The sequence below is a fragment of the Rattus rattus genome, chromosome 2 (assembly GCF_011064425.1).
Source record: "Rattus rattus isolate New Zealand chromosome 2, Rrattus_CSIRO_v1, whole genome shotgun sequence".
NCBI lineage: Eukaryota > Metazoa > Chordata > Mammalia > Rodentia > Muridae > Rattus > Rattus rattus.
Window position 1 is genome coordinate 35643515 of NC_046155.1, and position 21335 is coordinate 35664849.

The following is a 21335-nucleotide window of genomic DNA, read 5'->3' on the forward strand; positions in this document are numbered from 1 at the left end:
GTGTGTGGGAAATATCAAGGCAGGAGAGGAAGCAGGCAGGACCATACCATCAGTAGGGCCTGTCTCGGTTCCCCAGGGAGCCTGTTTCTCAGCAAGGCTGCGGTAGCAGAGGATCTTGGTTTTAAAATCTAATCTAGTTTGGAGCTGTGAGATTTGGGCCTGATTTTGTGGCTTCTCTCATTAAACTTGGGAAGCAATTGCACTCTGCCTGACAGGATAGAGTCAATATAATGTCTGCAAGCACATGAAGGAGCTGTGAAAACGGTTCAGACAGGAGGACATCTGTGATATATATTGGAGTTGCTTTGCTGACATTTTTTTAAGGACCATGGGGACCTCGCACCAAATGCCTGTGTGCTTTGTAGTCTAGCAAAGGCAGGCGAAACAGCTGTGCATGAGAAAACTCTGCCTTCCACTCTCAGGACAAGTGGACAGTCTAGCTCCTCAGCTCCAGTTTGACACCACGGCCATAGATACTCACATACCCCTTCAAGACAGCATCCGTGCATCAAACCCATTAACCACATAGGAACAAAGTACTTACAGTCATGGTCACCATAAATCTTACTTCAGACCTATGATTTGGCATCTCCTGGGGCTCAGTGTTTGACTGTGGTTTCTTTCCTTTCTTCATCTTCTCCCAGACTATTTCGTAAAACCATTGGTTGTAGTCAACCATCTCATTCCCCAGCAACATTGTATCCTTAGACCCAGTTCCCTATTTCTTCATCCAGCTGCCTCATGGGATTTCAAGCATAGGCTGTAAATGAAATCCTGTTGGCTTCCCAGGTTTCCTTAGCTTTGTCCTGCTCCTCTATCTAACCAGTGCCAGGCTTAAAGTCTAGGAGACGCCCTATGCGTGTAAAGTGTCTCACGTTCCCAAGCACAGCCCAAGACGGCTGCACACAATCCTTCACTGGTGCCATGCATCTTCAAGGTCTTCCCAGCTTTTTTTCTTCAATCGGCCACATACCTAGTCTCCATGTTTATTCTTGCTCCTTCAAGCCTGCGCCTGAGCATTCATCCTTTAGACCTCCCACAGTCAACCTCAGGGCTGCCCACTGAGCTCTGCCTGTTGCCACTGACCCGGGACCACGTGGCTCGTCAGCCTCCCGGACCACGTGGCTGGTCAGTCTAGCTTATCCTGCAAAGGTCCTTCCTCTGGATCCACATCTTTGTTTCTTACCTTTTGCTTTTCAACTCGACTACTGCTCTTCAGTGTTCCCAGTCCCACTCCTACCCATTTAAGTAACCGTCGCCCCACAGCACCCCGTCCTACTTTCTCCAGTGTGTCTGCTCACTCTCGGGTGCAGCATGACTTCTGTTAGCATATGTGGTCCTCCACCTCCATGAGAAGGTGTGCTCCCTGAGAACAGAGCCAGGGCGATCAGCTCTACCACTGGGTTCCAAACCACTGCACAGCCAGGGCAGGTGTTTCAAAGGGGTGATAGGTGGGGTGGCATAGGTGGGGTGACAAAGCATCGATTCTTAATCTCCCTCTCCACCTTTATAGCCTGTCCTTCCCTTTTTGATACTATGGTTCTCCGTCTACTAAAATGGTCAAGTGGTCTGTAGTATTTTTCTTTTTTTCTTTTCTTTTCTTTTCTTTTCTTTTCCTTCCCTTCCCTTCCCTTCCCTTCCCTTCCCCTTCCTTCCTTCCTTCCTTCCTTCCTTCCTTCCTTCCTTCCTTCCTTCTTTCCTTTCATGTACTAGGGATTGAACCTAGGGCCACACTATCATTGGGCCATGTCCCCAGCCCACTTTTTATACATGGAAAAAAAAAGAGTCATTTTTAATTGTTCTCTGGAAATTCCTTTAGCAGTCTTGACAGGAATGAATAAATGATCCACAAGGTGGGGACTCAGGGTGGCCATGACCCTTTACAGAAAGATCTGAGTCCTGAATCAGCCCTAAGGTTTGTTTCAGCAACCACAAGGTACAGCTTTATATGTAGGAACAGCGATAAATAAAAATTTATTAACTTGATCATAATACAAACACACTAAATAAGAGTTCACAAAAGGAACCCATAGAAAGTTCTTTTAAGGAAAAAATATTTTTATACTGAGCGATCGTTCCTTAATTTGCTGGTCCTGTAGATGAAGTTGAACATTTTTTAAGCAGGGTACCCTGGTGGGCTTTTCCTGGTGTTTAACTCCCTTTACATGCACATCATGGTTTACCTGGCACCAGCAGTTAGGTGGAAATAACAGACAAGTCATTTCGCCTGACAGACGTGTCAGTAAAAATGGCTCCCTTCTCTGGGAAAAAGAAGCAGCAAAAAATCTTCCTCCACTCGTTCCTGAACAGCGACATGTTGTACAGAATGGGGTTTAGGGCGGAGTTGGCAAACGTGAAGGCCACCACCCAGAAGAAAAGGGACGGCCAGATAACCAGGTCCTGCCGGAAGTTCTGGATCAAGATGAGGAGGATGGTGATGATGATGGGACTCCACATGATGAAGAAGGAAACCATGAGCAGGAAGAGCGTTCGGAAGAGCCGGTAGTCCTGCTGGGACACTCGGATCTGGTGGCTCTCGGAGTATGCCAAGCTCAGCGTAAGCCTCTTCCGCGAGGCTTTCGTGATCTGCAGGAAACACAAAGAACTGGAGCTACTGTGGGGCGTGGTGGGGCGTGGTGGGGCGTGGCTTTGATCGGAGCACTTAGGAGACAGAAACAGGCTAACCTCTGTGAGCTCAAGGACAGGCTGGGCTACATAAAGAGTTCCAGGACAGTCAGGACCCCACTGTCTTGAAAAAAAAAAAAAAATGGAGCTACAGGTCACCGTCGATGTCAGGGGTTTGCTGTCGATTGGGTTTGCTTCGTGGGACTGAGAATTGAAACCTGGTGGATAGGGGTGAGACCAGAGATGGTGGGTTGCAGTCTGGCTCGACCCTGCTAACCTCTAATGTGAAGGACATTATGTCTATGGGCCCGCGGTGCCAGTCGGTGACCTTTGTCCTGAGGGAAGAGAGCCAGTGGGATGTCTCCTGACCTTGTCATTAGCCCTTACTAACTTCCATTGCTGGAGCTGGCCCAGGCTCTCTGTCTCTTAATCACGTTGCCAGTTCTGGATGGGGGGTGGGGGTGGGGAGTGGGGCCTTTTCTCCCAAGATCCTTGCATCTGGAGGGAGGAAGTAATTTTAAAGTCATTAGCATCATTCACAATTTGGGCAAATTTAACTCATCAAAAACGGCTTAAAATGTTCTCCGTACAATTCTTTTAATTCCCTAATTAAAAAAATAGGTGCTTGACTATTGCATGATTACATGATCGCCTCTCACTGTGTGGGGCATTTAGAGCCACCTGTTTGTGATCAGACAAGGACAGCAGGTGCCCCGTGAACAGACTGGATTCCTCTCAAAGCGCTTGACAACCCGAACACCAGGATGTGAGCAGTCAGTACTGCTGTGATTTCCCCTGGCTGCCTGCCACTCGCCAGACATTTATCAGTTGTCTCCTTTAATCTTCACGCATCCTCTGTGTGTTCACACCACCGCTGTTCTTGCAAATTGACTCTCTGGGGAAGTAGGTTACTGACTGAAAGTCCTTTTTTTCTGATACTAATAGTTACAGCCCCCACCGGTGACAATCAGGCTCCGTAGGGGTTCCCATACTGTAGGGCCCAGGGCTCTTGCGGGTGCCTGACAATGGCTGTGATAAACAAAGGGATTGACTCAGAGCCAAGCCCACAAGAGAATTCTTTCGCCCTTATTCCACGGTCCCCACAATTTGTAGAATCAGGAAGAAAATCAAGCATTGCAATAAGACATGGGTCCTTCCTTGCTCCCTACCCGACATTAGACTCACTGACTACTGGCTGGTCAGCATCTAGCCAGGATTTCCAATGTCTCTGGCTTTGGTGGAATGCCTTGTGTGCTCTTATGAAGTACCGCATAACTCTCACCCTCAAAACAAGTCTCTAGGGGGATGTCCTTGGGTTCACCTTCTTCAGGAGCCCAGACGTCAGTGCCTATGCATTCTTCACCTGGCATATTGCCAATGGCTGGGGTGGGGTGGATGACAGCTGGAGGGCAGTGGCTTGGGGGAGCGGTGCTCGTTTTGAGAATGTGTTCCGTGACCACTGGGAACTTGGTAAAACACAAAATTTCTATGAACGAAAGTTCCTATAAAGAGCTACACCTGACACTAACCCTTCTACAAGGCTGACTAACCAGCTAGAAGGTAAGTTATTGTTGAGAGATTAGGGCAGCTGCTCCAGAGCCCAACTGCAGTTTATCTTTGGCCACTTTTAGCCCCCTTAATAGTTATTCCACACCTACTCTGGCTCTGGCCTACCATTCTTGGGACTGACAGGTGCTAATAATAATAATAATAATAATAATAATAATAATAATAATAATAATCTAATAATAATGATGATGACGATGATGATAATGATAATAATCTAAGAATGTCATCAGATGGGGCTAGAGAGGTGGTTCAGGGGTTAAGAAAATGACTGGTCTTCCAGAGGACCTGAATTCAATTCCTAGCAACCACATGGTGGCTCACAACCATCTGTAATGGATCTGATGCCCTCTTCTGGTGTCTGAAGACAGCGACAGTGTACTCACATACATGAAATAAATAAATCTTAAAAAAAAAAAAAAAAGAATGTCATCAGACATCTCAGGTCTATAGCGAGGTTTGTGACACACCTTTTTCCTGATGTTCCCAACGATGTATTTGAAAATTGCCCTTTACTATATTAAAAAACAAAAGCTTCATAAAACAGTTATCATTTTGGAACATGGAATTTGAGGTAGCCTGAATCTCCATTCCTGGGCTATGGCTACTCAGAATAAATGATCTCTTATCCTCTTGTGCTGAAAGCAGTGTTTTTTACCAGTCTAATAGGGGCCATTTTAAGACACGTGGATCCGGTGAGGGGATCCAGGGAGGGGATCCAGGGATCTGCACTTCCCCTGAACATCCAGATGACTTTTGCTCTTAAGAGCTTAAGGACTGCTAATCCCAGACAGCTGCTTGGTTTGGACTTTTTCTCCCTAGACCTTTAAAAAAGTCCAATTTTAAAGCAGACCATTCATGACTCATTGTAGCCACGTAAGCTTCTGACAGGCCAGGAGGAAATCCTATTCCCACCCAACACCCCTTTGCGGAGCCAGGCCACACCGGCTGGATGCTGGCAGTGCAGGAGATCCCCACTGACAGAAGTTGGAGCCCTAGGGGGTTGAGCCTCATTTGTGGAGCTAATTGGCTAACCAGTAGTGTCCCGATTAGAATCATCGGACAAGATATCCCACCTTCTCAGAGGTCTCCCCTCAGAGAGACCCAACCGTAGGAGGAGAGTTAGGACTGGGAAGAGTAGCATCAAGATAAACATGTGAAAAACAAAACAAAACAAAACAAAAAACGCTGTTTGGGTTTGGACCCCGGAGCAAAGTACTGAGATGCATATTTTACAGACCAAGGCAGACCTGGCCTCCAGGTTCTCCCAGCATCCCTCAGTCCCCAGATGCTTCCCAACTCGCATGCAACAGCAAAGCACGTTGAAGAAAAGTCAGCCTGAGCATAGGCAACCTCGGGAGAGGCAAGTGCCACGTGAATTACCCAGAAAGAGCTAGAAGACCAGAGGCCCACTGTTGGGTTTCTTTTACATAGAAACCTCCTCCTCACAGCTCATTAGCCCTCCCCCCCCATTCTCTGAGATGTCTTTCTCTTAGTAATCTGTCCCTGTTTCTATTCTTAATCATGTGTCCCTGGTGCATTTTTTTTTGTTTTGTCCCATATGCTATATGCTCTATCTCCTGAAGAGGCTGGACACAGGGCAAGAAGCAAAGAGGTCCTGCCCATTCTGCAGCCCCATGCCCCATGTATGTGGCCAGTGGGAGGGAGAACAAGAAATACGGTTACGACAGCAGATGCATCAGAGCCCATCATCATTATGGTTGCTGGGTGAACTTGGAAGCCTTGTCTGAAGCTGCCAGCCCTGAGAAGCTACTCCCTTGGGGGAACTGTTGATCGGAAAAATGTTACTGAAAATGTATGCCATGTCTGAATCTCAAGGAAAGAGGAAGCAGAGAGGGGCAAAAAAAAAAAAAAAAAAAAAAAAAAAAAAAAACCAAAAAAAAAAACAAAAACAAAACAAAACCGGTCACTTCCCAGCCCCTCAAGCTATTCCTGAAAGGTGATCGATCAACAAGGGGAGAGGCAGTTGGATGTCCACTCTGAACTGTCCAGGTCAGAACCAGCAAAGGCTGGAAGCAGGGCTTCCCTCTGGGACCTCTATGCCATACCAGCTGAGAGAGATGCTCTGCGTGCGGAAATGGGTTCTATGATCAGATTTAACTGTGCTGGGGATGCCCCAAAGCCCACGCTGAGAGGCCCTGCCCTGTGAGGCATTCTCTGTGCTCCAGAACTTGGGCCTCATTCATATGCAAATAAAGGCCAGCTCCTGTGCAGACTCAATGAACTCTCACCTCACCTCTCACACCTCACCCCCTCACAGAGCTTGAATGACAGATGAGAGGATGCCCTGTTTTGAGGAGAAACCTCTGAGAGTGAGGGATTGCTCTGAATTGTCCAGGAGTGGTCTACACAGCCATCCAGACAAGAGAGGTCCTGAAGAGGAAATGGCAGATGTCATGGCCCCTAGGCGGCTGTGTGTGAGCGTGTGTGAGGGACGGTCTCCTGCTCACCTGGATACAAAACTGGAGACTGTGGGGGGCAGGCAAAAGGCAAACTGTACGGTGGGAGTTTAGATAGGAGCTTGGCATCTGGTTCATGTATAAGGAAGCAACGGGTGTAAATTTCCTCTGTGACCTAACACTCAGGTAGCTGAGTGCTTTCACAGCTGCAAAACACACAGACCTTCCGTTGTTCGTGGAAGTTGTGCAGGAGTTGGCGATGTGGAGATGTGCAACGCTGACCGTGAATTTAGACTCAAGTGTGGGGAGAGCATGGCGAACCGTTCAGAGGAGGGAGAGGAGGTCTCTCTCCCCTTCATGATTCTGAGGCATTTTTCTGATTTTTCTCTGCAGGGAAGATTGAGATGTCAGCCTTGAGATTGGGGGGGACATAGTCCCCACAGGAGGGTGTGCCACACGTGGAAAGGAGGCACACAAGAGCCCTCTTGACTTCTTCGGATCGCAGGGGTGTTCGCCAACAAGGGGAGTTCAGGTGCGGCTGCCCCTCCCAGCCAGTGGAAGATCACACTGGAAAGAAAGTAAGGCTGCCTTTTTGAAGATGATGGAACTTGGGCCCAGAGAGTCCAAGTAGTAGGCCCAAGCCACACGGCAAAGTAAATCGGCAGTCAACACTCAAAGATAGGTAATTTATAAAGAGTCTCCCAAGCCTCGTGTTTGTTCCTGTGGTTCTTTGCTCTCTGCGTGCCCCTTGTTGGTCCTTCACCTTTGTGCACCAGCTACCGGCTTGCTTTAGTTTCACGCTGACCCAGCATCGCTCTCTCCCGTGCTGCTGAAATCTTTGCTTTAAATCTCAGCGTCATTGTCCTGCTGCCTCTTTGCCAAAGGTCCCTCTAGGCAGATTATAATTCGCACACTCCTGAACCACACTCAATCCCTGCCAACACTCTGCACATAGCACTCTTAAAAAACAAACAAACAAACAAACAAACAAACAAACAAACAAACAAATACCTCTGAGGAGTTGAAGCTCTGAGGCTCTGAGTCCAGTCTGCTTGGGTTTCGATACTGAAGCTGACACCTATAAGCTCATGACCCTGGGTACACAGCATGGCATCTCTGCATGGTCTCCCCTGAGAATCTTATTAGGATCAAATGTCTTAGTGCTTGCTGCCTGATAAACACTTCACGCATACCTGTTAAATAAAACCGTGTTAATGCATCCTAACACAGTAGTGTGTGCCCTTGATCCTAGTACTTGAGAGGCAGAGATAGAAGGAGTGATTCAAGTTCCAGGCCAGTCTAGTACGCATAGGGAGTTAGAGACTTGCCAGAAATATATATATATATATATATATATGTGTATGTATAAGAATATATGTATATGTAGCTCTCTGTATATATATGTATAAGTATATATGTATGTGTAGCTCTCTCTGTATATATATGTATATATGTATAAGTATATATGTATATGTAGCTCTTTGTACATATATGTATATACATATATTCAGCAAAACAAAAACAATACAAAAAGTTTTAAGTTATTCTATTTTTCTGTCCTTTTCATTCTCCTCTTTCATTTTGATTTTATGATACTAATTAATATTTTTATAGCATTAAAATATGCCACGCCATTCACTGCAGGCATCTTCAGGGTTCTACATTCTGGAATTCGCCTCACAAGAGATCCACAAGCTTGGATCTCTTTAGTGATGGGGAGTCACTTGATGAGACAACTTTGGGGAGTGAGTTAAACACTCTCACAGAACCAGGGTCAGGAGCCTTAGGTGAGGTTGGCCTGGGATGGGTTGTGAGTTTTATAAGAGGACTGCAGATCCACAGCCATAAAGGGTTGTAAAAGTAGCCAGAAGGTGAGCAGAGCCTTTTCAATACACCCGTTTATCTCGAGCCACGCATGAGATGCTATAAAACCAGGAATCAGTCACTGCGTACAGTCAAGAGGGCTCCAAGGCTTTGACGTAAACTTTACAAGTTTACTTTGTAATATGCATGGCTGTGTTTGCTAGAGGTATTTTCCATACAAGGAGGATGCCTTTAGAGGCAGGAAGCAGAGACCAGCCCATCTTTTATATGTCTGTGAATATACATTTACTTTTCTAGAAGGTATCATTTACTTCCTGTGTCACACACACCTGAAACGGACATCCCTGAGGATAAGGTTACTAACCCATGGGGACAGGAAGGACTTGTGGCCAAGTTCTATTCCCCATCCAGGAGTCACTTTATGATTGAGTTCAGTTGTGAGCAGGATACATAATCTGGGTGTGATATTATATTAGTATATGACAGTGCCATAAAAAAAATCTTAAGAAGTAGACACTGTTGATCACTGCTGTGTTTGTGGGAAAACAGCGACACAACTTTGAAGTCCATAAAATAATTATATCATGCCTATTTGACGAAAGCTGTATAGCCCTTAACCAAGAACACGATAAGATACAGCAACTGATATAGAAAGATGTCCTGATACAGTAATGGGTGGAAAAAAACCTACCAAACAGCACCAAACACACACAAGTGTTCATAATGTGCAACTCTGCAGAGACATAGTTGGGTCACTAAGGTTGGGAAGAGAATAGACTTTCAACTTCTGCATTACACAATTCTTTGCCTGTTCTTAACCCAATGTTTTTATAACCTGGTATTATTTTAATGATGAATTTTAAAAAAGATTCATAAAAACATAGCTGACTTAGAAAACAAAAGCCAAAATAAATATACAAACTCTCACCCCTCACTGTTCCCGGGGGGGGGGGTAGCAAAGGATCCACCCAGTGAGTCACAATTGTATTGTTAGGAGCCCCCAAGATATCCTCTGACCCGGAAGTTCTAAGATACTTCTGGAAATGCCCAGATGGAGTGAAGTTCAGAGCAGCACCGAAACAAACATACCTGTAAAATCTTGGAGTAGCTGATCACAATGACCAGTCCTGGTACCAGGAAGTTCAAAGTCACAAAAAACACATCCCATGAGATTTCTCCTATGCGGTTGGGCCAATCCAATGTGCAAATCGGAATTTCCTGTTTCAAAAGGGAAAACAACATCACTTAAATGCTGGCTTCTTCCTTAGCCCTTAGCCCAGCCCTATGTGGGCTACAGGATGCTATTACATTGTGCGTTACAAGCTGTTGTGACAGGAAGACCTAGAATCTACTCCTCCTCTGCCCATGATGTTGCCTCTTACACCCAGGTACCTAGGGTTACCATAGTTACAATTCTCACTGCCCAGGAAGGAACCTGAACCTTAGCATCATAGGCAGGGTAAGAGCTGGAGACGTTTCCCACTGACTGGTCTTTCCACTCCCCTAGGCTGGCAAACAAAGTGTTTGAATCTTCTCAAAGGCTTCAAAGGAAGGAAGTTGACCTCAGAAAGGTCACGGAGACTGGAAACCACATAACAAATCAGGTATTTGGAGACAGGATTGTGCGGCCAGCACAGTGACACTTTGCTGAAGCACCAGGGGCTGGGAGAGGAATCACTTACTTGGGAGTGTTCAATTGCCTTCCTATGTCAAAGTCAGATACACACATGTAGTCTAGCTACTCTGCAGACCGAGGCAGATTGCAAGAACCAAGGAGTTTGAGACAAGCCCAGGCAACATGAGACCCTGTCTCAGGAAATGAAGAGACAGACAGACAGACAAATGCACATAAAGGTGAGGCTGAAGAGCTGGCTCAGTGGTTAAGAGCACTTGCTGCTCTTGCAGAGGACCAGAGTTCAGTTTCCAGCACCCACACAGTAACTCACAATGGTCATTAACTCTATTTCCAGGGGATTCAATTACATCTTCTGGTCTCCACATACACCAGGCATGCAGGTGGTACATAGTCATGTATGCAAAACACTCATATGCACATAAAATAAAAATAAATAAATCTTAAAAAAGAAGAAACTCAAAACTCCAAAACAGTAACAAACCACACACACACACACACACACACACACACACACACACACACACACACACAAGCATCCTGTGTCAGTCTGCCTCAAAAAAATAGGTCATCCCTCTTCAAGAAAGTATATGGTACCTAGACTTAGGAGCTGTGACCTTGTGTGACTCCTCCCTGGGAATAGGACAGCCCCAAAGCAAATAGCTGGAGTGGTAGAAAGGAGGCATGGAGACATCTGGTTGTGCTGCTACCACTGTGCTCTGTTGAACTCAAAAGTTTGATGCTTACTACAAAACAGAGATACGAGGGACCCACTGAACAGGAAGAATTCCATCACAGCAACAATTCCTTCCATTGAGTAAATATATCAGTGGAAATAGAGTATGAATACAAAGGTATCTTCCCACACCCGAACTGCTTCTGCCTATTTGACAATAAGAACAAAACTGTTTAGAGCACAATTTAGCCCCAAACCCTCCCATACAACAGTACATGAATTCAAGAGCATGTGCAAAATAAAAGGTCATATCACTGATTTTTGATCTGAGCCTTGTCATTCATTCATAAATTTGATCAATAATTATTGAATACTATATACCATACAGTAGAGAAAAACAAATAATTTTTAATGTTTGCCAACATGAATCATAACTGAGTGAGCTCAGAATGTTGTCAACAATTCACTAAGTTTCATACCCGGTTTTCGTAGAAGGCACAAGCATCTCATATTTATTAAACATTTTCTGCGCACTGAGAACTCTTTCCTACCTTGCAACATCTACACCTACAACAACCTACAGATTCCCATTGTTTTTCCATTTCATAGAAGAGGAAACTAAAGCTAGAAACATTAAAAAAAAAGTTTAAAATACTAAAGGTTAATTGTATTCACTGGCGACATTTTGCCCCAAAAAGTATGTAGTTAGTTGGGGGAGGGTTAAGAATGTTTTAAACTTGGCGGGTGTGGTACCACATGCCCCTCATCTCAGCCTTGCAAGGCTGAAGCAAGACAACTGCCATCTTTGACTACATAATAAGCCCCTGTCTCGCTACCATGCACCCCAATCCCACTCATCTCCTCCTCCCTTCGTATCCACCCTCCACCCTTGCAACCTTAGACGTTGTAATGTAGCATGGTGTGTCCACATTTCTTTGCTTGCAACAACAAAACAAAATGACTTAATCATATTTGTACATTGGAAAGGGAGGCACGGATGCTACTTCTCTTTCCGGCTTTATTGGTGAGGACGTTCTAACTTTATTAAATGGGTAATAACTGGGCTGGACATTCTAAACAGGCTCCTCTGTTCCCACCGTGCCCAGCTAATGAGAGAAGGTTTGCTCTGCACCTCACCTGGGCAGCATGGTAAAATTGGTCCTGGATGTGGAGGCTTCTGGTAAGCTGGCCCAAGGGCACGAACACGGAAAGCCAGCCCTGCCTCCTGTCTGCTGTGCAGTGGCATAGACAAGGGCGAGAAGTCATCCTCTTCTCCCTAGTCCCTGTCTGGTTGACCAGCTCAGGTAACTCTCAGGCTTTGAATTGGCCCACCCCAACATCTACCCCATCAGTGAACGGCTGGAGTGCATGAAGCAACTGATCTACAGATCCAAAACTATAGGACTTCCATAACACAGGGCAAAAACAGGATATCTGAGAGCAGTCCCCGTGAGGTTCCAGTACTGACAGAGTAGCAGAAGCCAGAGGTCTCGTACACTTACAAGCAAAAAAATGTGGACAAAAGGATATAGTGTGGGACACACTATGACACACTACAGCTTCAACAACAAGATTTTTTTTCCTCTTCTGGGTGGAAGGGAGGTTGCAAGGATGAAGGGAGGGTACAAGGGGAAAGGAGATGAGTGAGATTGGGGTGCATAATGTGAAAATGTTTTTTTTAAATGCCCCTCATTTTGGTGAATGGAAAGAGACTTGTGTCTCTTGATAATGTTGAGTACTGGTAGCCATATTACTGTTGTTCCTGGAGCAATCCATGCAGCCTCCAGCTTGTACTCAGATCTCTGCCCACCACAGGACCCTCACACAGGTAAGGACAGGTATGCTTGAAACCCCAGTCAGGGAAAAGGGGTCCTAGCCCTAAATGGAATCTGGTCTTAAGCCCTATATTTGTGAAAGAAAAAGGTATCAAAGCATAGAAAAACATGACCTCAGAACTATTTTTTAAAGCTCCTATGATCCTTCTCCAAACACCTCCTCCTGTGCATGTGTCAATCTCTTGTGACTTTATGAGATTTTGGAAGAAAATGAATGTGATAAAGCAAGGTATTCTCCCTACACAAAGGGCCAAAAAGCTACACACCTATGTGGAGCTTACCAGATCCACATGGAACTGCGTGTGCCAGTTCTAACATACATGAACAAATGAGTAAATAAATCAGACCAGGAGATTCTGAAGAAAGGAATCTTGATCATAAGGATCTACCAGAAACAGGACTCGGATGGGGAGTCTCGGGTCTGGCTGAGGAGGGCTAAGAAGATTAGAAAGAATAGCATCTCTGGGTGTGCCTGGGAGAGGGTGTCCAGAGAGGATTAACTAGGGGAGGAAGACATCTTCCTATAGGCTGGGAGTCAGGATAGAACAGGAGGGAAAGCGTGCTCTCAGTAGAGGTGCTTGGGAATACATTCATTCTCTCTTCTTCCTGGCTGCTGTCATGTGAGCCGCTCTGCTCTCCCCCACCCCACCACACACACACACACACACACACACACACACACACACACCTTCCCACCCCCACACCACCACCCACCTCAACCTCCCCACCATGGTTGACTGAAACCTTTGAAACTTTGAGCCAAATGTAACCCTTCCTTCCCAAGTTGTGACTTTTAGTCACAGTGATACAAAGGAGCTAACACAACGCTACACAAAAGCCAGCACAAAACCTTAAACACTCACAAGAACTTTACACAATCAGCCCAGCAGCTAATAGGATCCCTGTTATGCACCCTTGTAGGCAAGACTTACTATTTCAAAATAATGTACGTGCCTCTCATTTTGCCTTTTATAGTCCTCCCCCTACTCAATTACCTAAGTGATTGTCATGGTCCTGTTGGTTTACCTGCTCTCCCTCCCTCTTCCCCTTCCTTCCCCCCCTTCTTCCCTCTCTCCTCTCTCCCTTTCTTCCCTCAAAGCCCCATAAATTCAGTGTCTCCTGTAGCCCATCCTGGCCCCAAATTTGCTGTGCAGGAAGAGTGATCTTGAACTTCCGATCGCCCTGCTGTGTAGGAAGAGTGATCTTGAACTTCCGATCGCCCTGTCACCTCCCAGGTGCTAGAAATTTAAATATGTGACACATACCTGGCTCCCTCGGGGCCAGGAATTGAACCCAGGGCATCATGCATACCAGGCAAGTGCTCTTACAATCAAGCTGTCTCTCCAGCCCCAGAATTTTCTCATTTTTTTATCATTATTTTTTGTTAGCATTCAAAGGAATGGATTTCACTCTGACATTTTCATCCATATTATTACTAGATTTTGTTCTTATCCATCCCCCACTGCCCTACCCATCCCCCACTTGCCCTCACCATGCCCCCGCCCTCACCATCCCCCCCTTGCCCTCCCCCTCCCCTACTGCCCTCTCCATAACCCCTGCCCTCACTATCCCCCCCACTGCCATCTCCATCTCCCCTGCCCTCACCATCCCCTCTTCCCCTCCCCCCCTACTGCCCTCCTCATCCCCCTGCTCTCTTTGCTGATCCTTTTCCTCCCCAGCAAATATGACACACATTCCCTCCCCTTCTGCCTCTATGACACATGTATTCCATCGTTTTCTGCTGTTGCTTTCCTTTCTTCTTCCTTTTCTTTTCCATGTGGAGAGGTTTAATGAGAGAGGAAGAGGAGAGGAGAGAGAGGAGGCCGGCCATGGGGGAAAGGGAGGGAATGGGGAAGGGGGCAAGAAGAGAAGAACAAAGAGCAAGAGGGGGGTAAGAGCGATACCTAGATTTTCTAAATGTTGCTATAGATCTTTACTTTTTAATGAGAGAAAAAGAACTTATTTTTAGGGACAAGAAAATTGTCAAATATGGGCTCCCCATCAGAGCCCAGTAAGCTCAACCAGCAGAGACAGTACACTTCTCCCAGGGTGCCTCTGACTCTCCTGCCTCCCTTTCACGAGTGCAGCCCCTACTCTGCCCGCTGTGACCCAGAAAAGCCCTTTTCACACCCCCCCCAACCACCCTTTCACACCTCCTGAACTGAGCGGTAATCACCCTCCAGGGCTCACCAAAACGCGCTGCAAAAGGCAAGAACCAAGCCTGTCTTACGTGAGGCACAAGATGCCTGGCACACATCAGGTAGAAAGATCTCCTGAGACTCTCTGTGGATGGGCGCATCTGTCTGCAGGCTCTGTGCACACGATGGCCCTTCTCCACTTGGAGGATTTATTTAAATGCTCTCCGAGTGTAGCTCTTTGCATCTTAAGTTTCTCTAATGATTATCCCTTCATCAATTCCGGGAACTCCTAGGCAAACTGTCTTCCCTGTCCCAGGGCCTCAACCAAAATGGAAGCTCTCGACTGTTTATATTGTTCCGGCTGGCCTCTAACTTACTATATAGCCAAGGGAGACCTTGAACTTACACGAACTTCTTACATCCACCTCCCTCACGCAGAATTCCAGATGTGGATCAAAGTGCCTGGTTTAGGTGGTGCCTGGGATGAACCCAGGGCCTTGTGCATGCTAAACAGGCACTCCACCAACAGAGCTACACTCTCCAACCCTCAACTCTTTTCTGAATCAGAATCTCACTACATTTCCCAGACTGGCTGTGACTTCGTGATCCCCTGTCTCAGCTCCAGAGTGCTGGGACTGCAAGGATGCACCAACACGGACTTTGAAAAGGTGGCCTCTAACATTTGTTCACAAAGGCAAGTTGACTGTTCATCTCCGCAGCCGATCCACACTCAGCAGAGAGGCAGCACAACTTACTGACCTTGTGTTATAACAGGAAAGGGTCAAGTGACCAGTCCATGAGCCTCTAAGAGTCATGAATTCAGAGGCTCTGACACCCAGAGGGATCAGAGCCAGACTGCATTCTGGAAGAATTCTCTGCCTGACTTTGGTTATTTCTTCTTGCAGAAAATAACAACAGGAACCCCTAATGAGGGGTTCCTGGACCACAGACCTCACTGGACTACATACCAGGGCAGTACCTGGGCCCAATGTGTGTTTATGTGGCTTGTGGTGGGGCAGGAGGAGAAGGGTGCTCAGCAAATGTTTGTGGAATGAACAGACAGCACATACTAGCCAAAGTGGACAGTCTTCCCACCCATGAGTGTGGGTCACTGCCCGGCCAGGGCCACAGCACACACAGGCAGGCATCCCATTGACCTGGGTTGAGGAGTTAGCGTTGCTGGGAAGTGTCCACTCTCTTGAAATGGCAGCCACTTGTGTTACAGCAATCAGAATCGTGCTGTTTTGAAGGATGTTTAAATATTGATGCCCCCAAGATAAAGAAACTAATAATAGCCGGTGATTCTTGAGCACTTAACTATATGGGCACCAGGTGTTGGTCCAGTTACCAAACACAAGTCTCCATGGCGATCTCACATAGTTGACATGTGAGGCCCATACTTAAACAAGAAGAGAGCTGTAGACAAGCAAGGTAGGAAGGCTTGCTCTCTGTGGAGCAGGAACTGCTCCAGAGTGTGAAGTTCTAAAGCTCACACTCAAATGCCAAATAGGTTACAATTACTAGCATGGCTATCAGCTCCCCTGGATTGCAGCGTACCTATGGCCTACACGGATGGAGCTTTTGAAAGGTCTTAGGACAGCAGAAGGTTCTAAGGGGACGGAGGGGAGAGGGGATAGGAGGAGGGAGGGGAGGGGAGGGGAGGAGGGAGGGGAGGAGGGAGGGGACGGGGAAGTTCTCTGTCCTCTCAGTTAGTGGGAAGGAAATAATTCTTCATCCAAAGCCACCATTTGTAGCATCCTACTGGAAAAATAAACAGGGGCCTCAGGCAGGAAGCTGCCAGTCCGAGGGCTGGAAAAACAGACATTGGTTGTTTGTATTTATTTGCTTACTTATTCATGTATTTATTTAGAGATAGGGCACCACCCTGTAGCCCAGGCAACCTCAAACTTATGGCAATCCTCCTGCCTCAGCCTCCTGAGTGCTGTGATCACAGAGGTGAGTCGCCATGCCTGCCTCTGGTCGTTTTAACTGCAAAACTCACCACGGTCTAGACCACATCCTTCTCAGCCATTTTCTTTCTAAAGCAGCTACAGCCTGCCACCTCCAGTTCTTCTTATTTCTTCAACTGGTCAGTTTATGAAACGGGATGTTTCCCAGGGTCAGTTCTTTGAGTAACTTGGGAGTTTCTCATGTTAGGATCCTTTGTCATGAATACAGAAAACATGGAATACACACATCCTCTTATTCTTATGGGGGGCTGTGTGTTCTAGAATCCCCTAGAAGAAGTGGAAACTGGAGACACACTTGCCCCTAAATGCACTGTTCGTTTTTCTATGCCTACATCCTTAGGCTAAATTTTAAGTTATAAATTAGGCACAGTAAGAGGCTAGCCAGAAATTAATAAGAAATTATAACCATAGACTGAAATTAAAGTTATTTAAAACAGGGGTTCCCTCCCACTTAGAATATCCAGCTAATACTTTCTGACCTCACTTGTCCATGGGTAACTGAAGTCACAGAAGCTAAAACAGTGGAAAGTAAAGCCTGAAGAAGAGGGGACTCGAATTCTATAGAAGAGAGGATGGATGGCTAGTCAGGTGTGATGCCCTATGCCTTTAAAAATAAAAAAAATCCCAGAACTTGGGAGGCAGAGGCAGAGGCAGAGAGGCAGAGAGGCAGAGGCAGAGAGGCAGAGAGGCAGAGAGGCAGAGGGCAGAGAGGCAGAGAGGCAGAGGCAGAGAGAGAGGCAGAGAGAGAGAGGCAGAGAGGCAGAGGCAGAGAGAGAGGCAGAGGCAGAGAGGCAGAGGCAGAGGGAGAGAGAGAGAGAGAGAGAGAGAGAGAGGCAGAGGGAGAGACAGAGAGACAGAGAGAGAGGGAGAGGGAGAGAGAGAGAGAGGGAGAGACAGAGAGGGAGAGGGAGAGAGAGAGAGAGAGAGAGAGGCAGAGAGAGAGAGAGAGAGAGAGAGAGAGAGAGAGAGAGAGAGAGAGAGAGAGAGAGAGAGACAGAGAGGCAGAGAGAGAGAGAGGGAGAGAGGGAGAGAGAGAGAGGGAGAGAGAGAGAGAGGGAGAGAGAGAGAGAGAGAGAGAGAGAGAGAGAGAGAGAGAGAGAGAGAGAGAGAGAGAGAGAGAGAGAGAGAGACAGAGAGAGAGAGAGAGAGAGACAGAGAGAGAGAGACAGAGAGGCAGAGGCAGAGAGGCAGAGACAGAGAGGCAGAGGCAGAGAGGCAGAGAGGCAGAGAGGGCAGAGAGGCAGAGAGAGCAGAGAGGGCAGAGAGGCAGAGAGGCACAGGCAGAGGCAGAGGCAGAGAGGCAGAGGCACAGGCAGGCAAATCTCAGTGAGTTCAAGGACAGCTGGAGCTACACAGAGAGACTCTGTCTCAAAACAAACAGAGAGAGAGAGAATAGTTTAGAGGGAGGAGAGAGAGAGAGAGAGAGAGAGAGAGAGAGAGAGAGAGAGAGAACGAGAGAGCAGGAGAGTGATAGATGGGAAGGGGAATTGACAAGAAAGACAGGAAGACAGACACTGTCCTGCCCCCCCCCATCCCCACTACAAGTTTCTGAATCCCAACCCTAAAAATTTCAGTAACTAAGGCTTTTGTCACTTGGCCACTAAAGCAGTGTGGTCAGCCCATCCTGCCCCAGTGGCTTTGCCCAAATGCCCCTCCAAAGACCTTGAAAACAAACACGTGTCTTTTCATGAAAACAAACACGTGTCTTTTCATGAAAACAAGAGCTATCAAACCAGGACCTCCCCAGAAGCACCTGCAGTAAAATTCTGGAAATGAAGTAGAGGGCTGCAGGTACAGTCATTCCCTGGGGTGGGGGCGGGGATGTGTACGGAGTGCACAGCACAGCATAGCAAGCACCTCCTCACTCAGGCTGCAGGGAGCACATTATACACAGTTTCAGTCTAGGGGTTGTCTGGGAGGATACAAGACAGTCCTTTTTCCTTCTTAGTGTTATTTGTCAGCCAGATAGGATTGTTCCTGAATGAATTTTAGAATGACACTGCGTCTGGAAATTTAAGACATACTATTTGGTCTTAATTCTTGGAATTGAAACATTTCCGTGTTCAGAACAAGAAAGTCTTTAAGTCCTATGAAAAATACAACAATATTGTTGAAATTCATTGAGGGGAAAAATAGCTTAAGCCAACAACCGATGGCAGAGCTGCCCCCTGGGGTGTGCAACATCCGTGTTGGGGCATGTTCTTAGCTATCCACATAGAATTCACATGTGGCCGGTTGGACATGCACGTGACCCAGCTTATCCCTTTGGTGAGGAGCTTTCACTTATTCCAGAAACATCTATGTGGCCTGCCCTGATGCTCAGGTGATCTAGGCCAAGGATAAGCCTAGAGTGAGATAGAGACCCCTTGGTCTCTTCTGTGCCAGCAGTACCCATCAGCTCAGTTAACCCTGGCTCACCTGTACCCACCAGGGTAGGAATGGTCTGTGCTTTAGTGAGGTGTCACAGGCCTGATCTGTTCCTGCTCATTAGCCATTCAAAGTCACTATCAAACAAACACTCCCCTCCGTGACTTCAGGTTTGATTTTTTTTTCTTAAGATGATGTTTGCTCAGGATGTAACCTTCATCCACCCTTGCCCTCAATTAAAAATAAAAAGTGATTGCTCTGTGGATTCTGCCACCCCTGGACGCTCCCCTCTGTGTTCCGGGTTGGCGGGTGGCAGGGTGAGGGGAATGGGGAGCGGTCACATAACCAGTATTTCTGGTCAGAGTATATTTGGGAACAGGAATCCTTCCCCCCAGAGACATCCCACCACTGTAGGGCTTCTCCTTGAGACTGCACTTCTAAGCAGGAGCCCAGCCGTAAGGAAAATGCTGGGTGCCTCGGCTTCTGTGTCTGTTAAATACTTTCGAAAATAACAGTAGTGTGACACTTGAAGAGAAAGCAGAAACTCTATGAGAAGCCACCTCGCACCCTGTGTCCCATCTGGCTGTAAGCTTCCATTGCTTAATTAGCCTCATAATAATCCCTGCATTTTGAAAAAAGAAAATCCGAGAGAGTTCCCTTAACAGCATTTGGGAGGATTTACTTACCCACTTGGCACTGTGGGTAAACTGACGAAATTAAACTCCAGAGTATTGGGCACTGGGTCTGCCAAAAAAGGATTTAATTCCACCAACGACCTAGTATTGTTACTAATCACCACCCTCAGCCGACCGCTTTGGTCAGATCCTGACTTCCAACCTGCCTGGACACTTGTTGGGTTGCACGCAGCCAGCGCTCACCTGGTCCCCGCCGGGAAGGCGCTGCGGGACCACGCGGAACAAGATGCAGAGGGGCAGCGCGGCGAGCGCCGAGTAACCCCATATGAAAGCCAGCAGCGCCGCCTGCGTCCGCCGCCCCGGGCCGCTCAAGCCGCGCCGCAGGCGCACGATGCACACCATGCGCTCCAGGCTGACCGCGGCCAGCGTGAGGATCGTGACGCTGCCGCTCATGGTCATCACGTAGAAGAGCAGGTGGCAGACGACGGGCCCCAGCAGCCAGGCTTCAGTCCAGCGCACCACGAGCACTAGAGGGATGGCGCTGGTGAAGAGCAAATCCGCGCAGAAGAGGTTGAGCACCAAGCTGACTGTCGCCCCACGGCGCCGACGGCGCACCACCAGCACCAGGGCACACACGTTGCCCAGCAGTGAGACCACAAAGATGAGTCCCAGAACGGTGGTCTCCAGGACGCTCAGCACCAGCCGGTGGTCGCCCTTGACATCCGAGAAGAAAGGGAAGTGGGTGCGATTGACTTGGTCCGGGGTGCGCGAGGGGCCAGGGCCCGTCGTCTGCGCACACTCAGGGAACATGCCGGGCGCCCGGCCGCGCCGCTGTCTGTGAGAGCGTTCATCTGCGAGGTAACTGACTGCCAAGGCGGGGAAAGAGGGAGGGAGGAGGTTGCGACACCTCCTTTCTGTCCCCCACCCGCCCCAGTTGCCCAGGCTCTGGGCGTAGGAGCTGCGTCCAGGGCGCACCGAAACGAGGAAGTGCCTGGCAACACTGGTCTGAACACCGTGGGTGGGGATGTGGCCACCAAGGCAGAGGTGTTTTTAAGACAGAAAACTAAAGACTCCCCTCCTCCCTGCGCCCCCACCCGGCCCCGCCTTCTTCAACTTTCATAGACACTGATTATTGAAAGCCTATTTAGCTAACCCTGATTGAAGAGTGTCTGAGTTGAACTTTAGAAATGGTGTAGACCAGTGTAATTCAGAGTGCTCTAAAGAAACCCCCTATGTAGGAGGTTGATCCTAAAAGAACTTGTAATGGGCTAGTGCTTATTCGACTTTGGGGTGAATTAATCTCCTTGTATACCAGTTTGTTTGTTTGTTTGTTGGAGTTTGCAAAAGAGGAAGGATTGTTTTGCCTGAGGATTTGGTTCTTTGGGTAGAGCATACACCTAGTGGGTGGAGGCCCTGGGTTTGATACTCAGCAGTGAAAGACGGGGAGGGAGGAGAGGGTCAGTTGCACAGCTGTGAATGAATGCGCCTCCGGCTCCCTGTATGAGGAGTACTCGACTGTCTGATTCTGTTAGAGAAGAAACCTGAGCGTCAGCCTCAGGGTGAATAATCTAAGGTGGCCTTCGGTGACTAATAAAAAGTTCCTGGCCCCTTGCCATCACACCGCCCACCATTGCTTTCTGGTTTCC

General features: G+C 47.6%; 1 protein-coding gene across 1 annotated transcript; it reads right to left on the reverse strand.

Annotated features, from left to right (window-relative positions):
- Nucleotides 1-1949: 1949 nt before the first annotated feature.
- Ffar4 (free fatty acid receptor 4) lies at nucleotides 1950-20665 on the reverse strand. Its single transcript, XM_032891845.1, has 3 exons — nucleotides 19933-20665; nucleotides 9525-9653; nucleotides 1950-2586 (listed from the first exon to the last, which is right to left on the reverse strand). The coding sequence occupies exons 1-3, from the start codon at nucleotides 20497-20499 to the stop codon at nucleotides 2197-2199; spliced, it is 1086 nt and encodes a 361-aa protein (XP_032747736.1). The 5' UTR covers nucleotides 20500-20665; the 3' UTR covers nucleotides 1950-2196.
- Between the last annotated feature and the right edge of the window lie 670 nt (nucleotides 20666-21335).